This window comes from Glycine max, chromosome 16, assembly GCF_000004515.6.
Source record: "Glycine max cultivar Williams 82 chromosome 16, Glycine_max_v4.0, whole genome shotgun sequence".
Lineage (NCBI taxonomy): Eukaryota > Viridiplantae > Streptophyta > Magnoliopsida > Fabales > Fabaceae > Glycine > Glycine max.
Genome location: NC_038252.2, coordinates 27,454,113 through 27,465,129, shown reverse-complemented (window position 1 = coordinate 27,465,129; position 11,017 = coordinate 27,454,113). Strand labels below are relative to the sequence as shown.

Here is an 11,017-nt window from a genome sequence, read left to right as displayed (position 1 = left end):
TGATTCAATGAAAAACTGATGGCTTAACAGGTCCCAGCCGACTATCAAATCAGGGAAGTCATTGACCCATGCGACCGGACCGGGTTTCAGGTTCAACCAGTGAACCGACATGTGTGTGTGACCCGAACCAGTTCATACTTTTTTTAAAAAAATAAAAATAAATTGAAACCATGTGGTGTGGCGCAAGACGTTCAATTTGGTTGGTTCATGTTGCCCAAAGCGCTGAAGTTGGCTAGTTCATGCTACGTGAATTGTTTCTGTCCACAAGGTTGTGCTTTGTTTGAACGTACAAGAATCATGTTCAACATGATCAAATCCTTATCTTTAGACCCAACTCAGACACGTTTTACCACTAAGCTATTTACATGCACTTAGTTGGTACTGTTAATCCATGATTCAATCAGGAATACATTGAGCCTAATAATATCTTAGAATTAATCTTGTAACATCAATTAATTCTAAACTTTGAAGTAATAAAAGTAAGTATTAAGCAGTTGCCTGCTGGCCATGTCAGAAATTGCTAACCCGGACAGTTGGGACATGACTGTTCACACAGACAAGGTACAAAACAGTGCAAGCAAAAACATCAACCCAAATTAAAGACCGTTGATGCTTAATTTGACACTGATCACAATTCACAAGTGTTCCAATTTGTCACGTATACAAGTTCCCTCCCTCTCCAAAAAGTCCAACCTCACTTCATCTTCCAAACAAACATCCCCCACCCAAGCAAGCAAATGCTGTCATCAACATCAACCACCACCAGCTGCCACAGCAGAAACAACCTGAACCACAAAGCTCTCTCTCCCTCAACAACAAAACCCTCACACTTTTCACACCTAACCCCAAGAAGCAGCCACATCAGCACCAACAACAAAGACATGGAAGATGTTTGGGAAGGCATAAACCTCACTTCATTGAGTGACCACAACACCAACACCAACACCTCCAAAGGTGCAAATTTTCAAGATTTTCTGTCTAGCCCCTTCACCAACTTCAGTACCATAGCCTCAGACCCTTCTCCTCCTGTGACTGCTCGTACCTTGAGCACGCGTTCTGAGTTCCACTTTGACTCTGCCACGCACAAGGATTTGCAATTAGGGCAACCCCACCACAAAAATGACTCAAAGGTTGAACCTTTTGGCAACCCTTTTGGGAATATGAGGATTCTCCCATCTGGGGACATGAGAAAAGCAAGACTCATTAAGAATCGTGAATCTGCTGCACGATCAAGAGCCAGAAAGCAGGAAAATATTGCTTCTTTAATTAATTTTTCATTTCTATTTAAACTATATATATCGCTTTCAATACCTTTTTTGGAGTGTGACAAATATTGATAGTTTCGGTTTTTGCTTTCTTTGCTTAAAAGTATTCTTTGTCTGTTTTTTTAATTTTATTTCCTTATTTTGCTTCTTTTTTTTTCGTGTAGGCTTACTTGTTTGAGTTGAACACTTGGAAGAAGAGAATGCGAGACTCAGAAGGCAGCAACTGGTTCGATTCTTTTCCCTCATTTGGTTATTACTCTCTACTTTACTTACCGTGCGTGTTTTTCCCTTTTTTCTAAATGAAATTTGCTAATGCAGGCAAACTTACTCTTGAATAGTGGGAAAGTCAAAAGAGAAGAAAGTCGAAAGAAAAAAGAGAAAAAAAGTTATTTTTTAAAAATAAAAATTCTAGTTTTCTTTCTTTTAATTTTTTAATTTTTAACTTTTTTTATTCTCTTATTTTTCATTTATTCTATATATTACACAAACTTTAAAGAAAGTGAATTTTAATATCATAATTGAAGAATGTTAATGATACATATTTTAATATTCTTCTGAATATAATTTTATCATTGATTAAAATTTATAAATTCTATAAGTTTCATTTCTTATCAATAAGTCTTTTTTATGATTTTGTAATTTTATAATTTTAATTAATACCAAAAATTGTGTTAAAAATTAAAATGATTATGTTAGGAAATATATTATTAACACTTCTAATTTTATATTTGTGCTTATTTTGTTGAAGAAATATATAAATTGTTTATATCATTGTCTTAAATAAAATAGTCTAACAATTCAAATTATTAAGCGTTGACAAATTGTGTATATGTACCCAAACATTCATGTTAGGTTACATGGGCTTCTCCCTTGGTTCCAAAATAGTAGTCGTCGAGGAGGTATATTAAATTAAGATTTTAAATGATTTTTAAAAAAATTTTAAACAATGTCATGTGGTATTTAATTATAATTGGTATTCAATTAAGATTTTTTAATGAAGACAATAAAATCTATTGGTATTTAATTAAAATTTTTATAACTTATATAAAGTTTCCTAATATTAAAAAATATATAAATTTTGATGGATTGTTTTTTAAGAAGGATTTTGATAGATTTCATCAAATTATTTAGTATACAATATTTATCAAACAATCTCATCAAAATCTTTGAGATTTTGTTAGACTTTTTTCTTTCTTTTTCTATTGATTATGAGATTTTTCCCCTTATCACACATATCTTCTTTATTTGATATTCTTTAAGATGCAAGTGTCATATATATTTCTCCTATTCTTTTGGAATAAAAAATATCAAATATATTTCTTTCCTTTGCACTTTTTCCTTTTGTTTTTCAAATTAAACAATGTTTGTCTTTTGTGCTAAAACTTATCATGTTTCCTTATATTGATTATGTTTATCACTTGGTCGGTGCAATATTTTAGTGAATGTCATCCTTAATTTCGTCATTCACATAACTCAGTAACTTTTCTATTAATTTTTTACTCTCACTATTCTCTTTTAGTGTATGCTTATTATAGTATCCGATTTAACACGTCATTAGATTTATCATGAAATAATTATAATAATTAAAAAAAATCATCATATAATTTTAAATTTATTATTCAACTTCAAAAATGAGAATGAGAGGATATTATTGCAAGAAAAGTTAGTATAAGAGAACATAAATTTAGAATCAATATAATTATTAAAATATTAAAAAAATTATTTAATTTTATTTTTTCTAATCAAATCTCATCATTTCTTATTATTTTTTCACTGACCCTTATAATTTTGAATGTATTTTTAAAAATTTACATAATTCTTTCAAATTCCTTAAATTCTTAAGATATAAATTCATTAAAATCCAAACTTTATTAAAAAAGTCTTCCAAAATTATAATGTGTAATTTTTTGACTTAAAATTAAGTTAAGTTATATCCAAATCTACTTAATGTTTCTTTTTATTTTAAAATTTAAATACGATTATGGAGATTAAAAATTGTCATAAATTATGATAGAAAATACAAGATTATTACAAGAAAAATTAAAAAAATACAAGAATCAGAATTAAAAATCCACTCAACCAAATAAAGTTAACAATCACTGTCAACAATATACAACAAATACCGCCTAGTATCATCGGTGCAAGAACTCAACAAACCAACGATGATTTCCACCCCACCATTGGTGGCAACAACTGTCCTACTTGCATTGCAAAAAAACTATCAATAACCAGAAAACATTTTATAATTACCTTCTGCATCCTTCCATCAGAGTGAGGCAACAACCTCATCAAAGAATGAGTGGCACCATCTCCACCAATTTCAACTGCCAACTCACCATCACCCCTGCAAGCAATGCACTTCAAGCAATAAGCAGCAGCCTCTTGAATTGAAGGAGCAGAAGCTCTTTTTTTTATAAATGAATATATAGAAAATAATAGGAATATTAGAAAGCAATAAGCAGACAGAAAACACGAGATGGGAATACCTTTTTCGAAAAAGTGGCTGAATTTGAAGAAAAGGGTGTGAATCTGGTATGACACCTATGAAAAATCAAAACTGTGGCTCCAAAAGGAAGGTGACGAAAACCCAAGTCCAGCACCGCCTCTGGCAGCGGTAGCTGGAGAGGGCGTGGTGGGGTGTGGTGGTTCAGGGGAAGGGTGTACGGGTTCTTTGAGAGGAAGAACAGGAAGTTAATGGATGGAAGAAATAGGGTAGGGTTTTAACAATTTGTCAAAATCTAGTTGGCTAATGAGTAAGCTTAAATCCAACTTCAACTAAAAAATAGTACATTATAGTTTTATAAGAATAAATAACAGACAAAAATTCTTACAAAGAAAATCAACTTTAATATATTTATAAGAATCAAAAATATATTTTAATCTAACAACTGTTTTACCAGGTAATTAGAATGAGTGGAAGGAATATATATCTCTTGTATGGATTTTTGGCCAATTGGTGGTTAGGTCATCTTCAATGGGATTTCTTATTCTGATTACTTAAGATGAAGAAATGGATTGTTGGAGGAATTTACCATTGGAGAGAGAATACACCTCATTCCTTCACCACACGAACTGTTTCTTATATAAGAAATAGTATCTTAATAAAAAAAATATTATTTCTTTGCATTCTACATTATCAAGCACTGTACCAATCCGAGAGAAAAAATGGTATCAAGAAACACGAGTAAACAAAAGCTCAAAAACAGTAAATAACACACTAATCACAAAACAGCAACACACCACTTATTTATTATTATATAAAAATTTGTTTTTATTGTTATGTATTTCCTTTGAATGTTATGTAATTTTTATTATTTTTTAATTTATATTTAATATTTTTTCAATTATTTATATTTATTATTTATATACATAAAAATCGAAAAATAAATTAATTATTTCATTTGAATAATAATTAAGTTATAATAAAAAATATAAATGTGTGAATTTTTAAATTTTTTTGGGATTTCTTAGCTTTGAAATAAAATTTTGTATGACTTTTTTAAGAATGATATACAACAAATATTATGAACAATAAAAAAAATTAAAAAACCCATATAAAAATTCATGATTGGAGATGCCCTTAGTAAGCTCCTGGAATCAATGTTTTCTGTGTTTTGCTTGCAGTTGTGTGAAACCGCAGCCAATCAGGGGAAGAGGGGCAATCTATATCGAACATATACAGCTCCATTTTAAGAACCATTTACTTTTTGGAGTCCTTTTGCCCAGTGCCACCTTCCACCAAGACTGAAATGTACCCTTTAAAGTATATATATATATATATATATGATGATGTAACTGTCAGAGCAATGAATGTATCCGTGGCTTGGTAGTTGTAGTTTTTGCACGTTTATTTGTTTTATTTTATTTTTACCCGACTAGTGTGGTTTCGAGAAAAAGAAAAAAAAAAGAGAGAGAAATGTAGTGCAAGAAGGAGCCTCGTCTTCGATAAATGATTATTTCAATAGTTACTCCCCATCGACTTAGAAATTTTTACCATTATTACGGTTGGTTTATTTATGGCCTACTGCTTTATAGCTCTTATACTTTTTTTAGTTCAAATAATAGTAGTCTTCAATTATGTGCCTATGTACAGAACTTTTTGTCGGTTTTGAGTCTTTTGACATTAATTGCCCCCTTGCTGGAAAAGTTTTTGTAGTCAAGATAACATTTCTGTTTGGTAGCATAGTAGTTTTCTCAAGAGCATGTTCGATCCGCAAGATTTAAGAGTCTTCTCAAGAATTAGGAGTGAAAAATAGGTTAAATAATCCGTCATCGGGAGACTGTTTATTACAAAGGACATCTTTGGATTTTTTAAAATTTTTTTTTTTTTAATTAAAAGAGTTAGGCTTTAGATTTTAAAAAATAATCAATTAGGTTTGATAATATATATCTATAATATAATTTATAAATTTTAAGATTAATAATAAGTTTGATAGCTTCATCAAGCTACTTAGGTTTATATAGGCTTGTTGGCCTATTTATGGGTCTTTTATAGAACATGTCATGTAAATACATTTTTAAGTATGGTCAGACTTTTAAATATGTCAAATTAATGTTTAAAAAAATGTTTGTTAACAGTAAATAGGTTAAATTTTAATTTAGTAATTATGATGTAAGTTAGATTCAAATCCTTTAAAGTTTGATTTGATCTATATAACTTATTTTCACTCCTAATATGGATACTCTACAAGAAGGTTTTTGGGTTGATTCTTACAAAAAAATATTCTCTTGGGTAAGAGATTTACTCATGTCTTTCTAACCCTTGAGATTGTGAAGTTTCCCTCCACAATTTTCGAAATAAAAAAATATAATAGTTTTCTCGCATTTTGAGCTTTTGACATTTTACAACTTTTATCTTCCTTTTTCCTCAAAATTTTCTTCATTTAAAACCAATGATTAGAGAATAAGGTACATGACCACAAATTAAGCACACGACCAATTAGAAGATGAACACGTTTTTTTTTTTTTATAAGCCAAATATATAAATAATAATAACAAGGAGATACATAGTTTAAAACAAAAGAAAGAACTGGTAGTGCATAAGAGATGTTGCCACCCATAACACATAACAGAGAACACAAACCACTATAAAATATCAACCCTAGAACAAACATATTAAGACTTCAAACCATGAGATACCCACAGTATCAAAAGCATAGAGTAACCACCGTGAAAATTCAAACTCGATAGGAGCCAACAACCATGAATTCAAGCTATGAATCTAATCATCCAAGTTAGAAATACATGAAGCTGGACATAATACCATTCAGGCTAGGAATAAGTGAATGGTTTTATATTTGCCCTCAACCAAGTCCAAGCTTTGTAGACGAATGCGTTCCGCAAATCAACAAAGGATAGCACCTCATTCCTAAAGAGAATCTCATTGCGCTTTTGCCAAATAACACGGAGCAAGGCAACCCACACCGAGAGCCATGCTCGAGAACCCTCCTTGCCCATCATCGAAGCATGTTCCCAGAAAAGATGCTTCACGTTGCAGGGTAGTGCCACCGACTTCAGCGTCCATCATGGGTATATTAGCGCAGGAAATGGGCCTTACTATTAGCCCCCCTCACCTTCTAATGCCACCTCCACCCTTACATACCCTTGTGTGTTGAACTTTAACGCCTTCCTCGGTTTATCCCCACTCATCTACTTTATTCATACCCCTACACACCTTTCTCTTTTCTCCATGATCAGAATCACTAACCTTACACAGTTACACGTCTCTTGTTCTATCTCCCTCGTACGATCCTCCCTTCTAAATGCTGTCATTATCACCTCATATGATTTTATGATTTTTTGTAATTTTAATTTAATGTAAAATCATGTAATTTAAATTGTGGTAGATAACCAAATGTGTATCATGTTTTGTGTTTGCAGGTAGTGTGCGAAGTTTCACGTATTATAAAAAGTATATTACTAATAGCGTTAAATATGTTTTTCTTTCTAATTAATATTTTGATTTATCTTATTTTTGTTTTTATTTTTTAATAAATTTTTATTTTGTATTGAGTCCTTAATAAAATAATATTTTTATTTTTTATCCTTGTTGTAGTTCCTGATAAATTAAAAAAAAATTATGTTTGCTTCTTAATAAATTAATAAATCTTATTTTAGTATATATTAATAACAAATAAGAAATATTTATCATTAAATAAACATAAATTTTTTTTGACGAGTTTCTAATAAAATATCTTATTTTTCAGTTATTAAACCCTTTTTTTTTACCAAGTTCAATATTAATAAGATTAGTAAATATTTATTTGTTTCGATGCAACAATAAATTTATATTTTTAATAAGTAGTTTTATTGGTTGGATAATTGATCACACTTTTTTTATGAAATGGATTGAATTTATATTAGTCCGCATACAGCAAACTAATTCGATTAAATCTAACGTACGTATTCAATCAAATAAATACATTATGTCAGAATTTAGAAATTCTATGTTGAAAATCTTTCTTGTTTTCTTATTTATTACTTGTTTATATAAATATTAAAAATCAAATATTCATTAGGATAAAAATATTTTAAGTCTTATTAATATAAAAAATTTATTTATTTTTATATTGTTCTTTGGGAAACGTTTTTCTCTATTTTTTTATACAAAATATTATGAAAAAAATTATTGTACAGCCATGAAAACTGCAGCTAAAGTCAAGATTAACGATGGATTAATGGGGAGTGGTGCATACGTTGTTAATCTTCTAAACTCTACTAGCTAAGCAAATTTACCAGAAAAAGGTTCAGCAAATTTACTATGGTTAAGGTCAATTCCAGATTTAGCAATAATAGTATTTTTAGTGATATATTTGAAATTGAGATCTTAGACTATTTTTGTTAGTGGATTTCACAGCACCGTATAAGATTAAAGAGATCTCTTTTATTTATTTTTTCTTTAATGATAGATTTCATTTTAGAATTTTAGATAATTTTTATAGGTCCCACATGAACCTCACCTTTAAATATTTTATTAAACTAAATATAATTAATTAAGTAATTAAATTTAATGAAACATGGAAGGAAAAAAATTATAAATATTAAGAAATAAGAAAATGAGCATAAATTTAATTTTTATTTATGATTAAATGTTAAACAAATGAAAAATACATAAATTTGATAATAAAAAAATACAACACATTAATACCAAAGAAAAATCAAATTTAATTATTGTTGTGACTGTAATTTCCCAAATATGTTCCACAAAGTTTATTTGAAATTGTTGATGAATTCCTCTCGTATGTATAACACGTCTTGTTTGCATGTAGTAAAGTTAGGAAGAGCATCATGAGATGCTTCAACATTTGAAATATCATTATCTACGTGATAATAATCAACATCGACATTATCACTGAATGTATCTCGTCTTCGAATTTCATGTTATGGAATGTAATGCATGCCAATATTATATCCTTCATTGTATCCATGTTTTAGGCACGCGATAGACCACATATAATTGTGAATCGAGATTTGAGCACACCAAATGCTCGTTCCACATCCTTACTCACTGTTTCTTGACATTTTGCAAAAAAAATTATTGTGGGACCTTATGGCATTAGTATGATCTTCACAAATGTGGTCCAATCAGAATAAATACCATCTGTAATATAGTACTACATATTATATGAAATTCCATTAATTGCAAATTGTACTGGAGGAGCTCAACCTTGCAAAACGTCATCAAACTCAAGCGATTGGTTAACACATTAATGTCATTGTTTGAACATGTAATTCCAAAATATGCATGCCAAATCCACAAATCTTGGGAAGCAATGACTTCAAGTATTATATTATGGGTTTGTGATGATCACCTCTATGGTATTGGCCTTGCCATGCAATTGGACAATTTTTTCACTTCCAATGCATGCAATTAATAGAACCTAACATACCTGAAAACCCTCGTGCATCTTTAATTTGTAGTAAGCAATTGATGTCATTGTTGTTGGGTCTTATTAAGTACTCTTGTCCAAATATCTCATTGACACCCCTTACAAATTTTTGAAGGCATTGAGTTGTAGTGCATTCGCTAATTCTAGCGTACTCATCCATAAAATCAGCAGGTGATCTATAAAAGAAGGTTAATTCCCTTCGTTACCTTTCATTCTCCTGGATGATAAATATATATACAGAGAAGAAATACATCAAGAATCTTAAATACGGGAAACTATACACATAAAATCCTCTAAGAGAATATTTACAGATAATAAATCAATATTTGCCTAGCAAAACTTATGCCTAGAATCAAGGATTGCCAACCAAAATAAGGAAAGAAATCATGTCTACAATCTCAATCTCCAATACCCCCCCTCAAGGTGGAGCATGAGGATCCCGAATGCCCAACTTGCAAAGGAGAAAGTCAAATTGTTGTGTTCCCAAAGTGGCAGTCTACTTCAATATGCTTTGTTCATTCATGAAAAACTGGATTAGCAGCTATATGCAAAGCCGCTTGGCTATCACAATGCAGAAGCGCAGGTCCCGAATGCATCACACCAAGAGTAGACAACAAGCCTTTCAACCATTTCAACTCACAAGTGGTGGTTGCCATGGACCTATATTCTGCCTCAGCCGAAGATCGAGACACTGTTTGTTGCTTCTTTGTCTTCCAAGAGATTGGCGAAGAGCCTAAAATAACAAAATAACCAGTCAAGGATCATCGTCTTAAAGGACAACCTGCCCAATCGAAGTCACAGTAAGCATACAGTTTCAGGTCGCAATCAGCACGCAACAGAATACCTTGTCCTAGATTTCCCTTCAAATATCGAACGACCCTCAAAGCTGCCTCCCAATGTTCTTCTTTTGGTTGTTGCATGAACTGTGCAAGTATATGCACACAATAAGACAGTTTGGGCTGAGTAAGCGTCAAGTAAATCAGTCTCCCTACCAAGCGTCTATACTATCCAGGATCATCCTAATCAGCAGTCATAGCAAGTGCTAATTTATGATTCTTTTCAAGAGAAGTCCCAACCGGCTTAGCTCCTAACAATCTAGTCTCAGAAATGATGTCCAACGCATATTTACGTTGACACAAGAAGATACCTTCTAAGTTTCGTGCCACTTCAATCCCCAAGAAGTATTTTAGTTTTCCTAAATCCTTCATATGAAAACATTGACTCAAATAATCTTTGAACCTTTGCACAGCCACCCCATTATTGCCAGATATAATCAGATCATCAACATAGACAAAAACGTGGAGTTGAACATGCTGATCTTTATAAGTAAACAATGAGTAATCAGAATACGACTGTTGAAATCCATACCTGTTCAGCGCTGCTGCCAACTTGGCAAACCAACATCTGGGTGCTTGTCGCAAACCATATAATGACTTTCCTAATCTGCATACCTTACCTGGCGTTGGGGAAGAAAAACCAGGTGGAAACTTCATATACACCTCTTCATCCAACTCATCATGTAGGAAGGCATTATGCACATCCATTTGATGCAACTCCCATCTTCGCGCAGCTACAAAGGCAAGAAATGTTTGCACAGTGACCATCTTTGTTGTTGGGGAGAAGGTCTCATTATAATCTATACCTTCAACTTGTTTGTTTCCAAGAATTACCAAGCGCGCCTTGCATCTCTCGATGCTTCCATCAGAATTATATTTAATCTTGTATACCCATTTGCTTCCGATTGCTTTCTTCCCAAGAGGCAAGTCTTCTATTGTCCATGTTCCATTGTCCTGAAGGGCTTGTACCTCCTTGCGCATCGCCTCTCTCCAACATTCATCTTTTACAGCCTCAACATACGTGTTA

The 11,017-nt window shown here is 31.6% G+C and overlaps 1 protein-coding gene across 1 annotated transcript; it reads left to right on the top strand.

Moving 5' to 3' along the window:
* The first annotated feature begins 421 nt into the window (after positions 1-421).
* On the top strand, positions 422-5,278 carry LOC106796563 (bZIP transcription factor 27). The gene is made up of 3 exons (XM_014768985.3): positions 422-1,247; positions 1,430-1,491; positions 4,890-5,278. Exons 1-3 carry the CDS (start codon positions 738-740, stop codon positions 5,011-5,013), a joined length of 696 nt encoding a protein of 231 aa, XP_014624471.1. The 5' UTR covers positions 422-737; the 3' UTR covers positions 5,014-5,278.
* Positions 5,279-11,017: the final 5,739 nt, after the last annotated feature.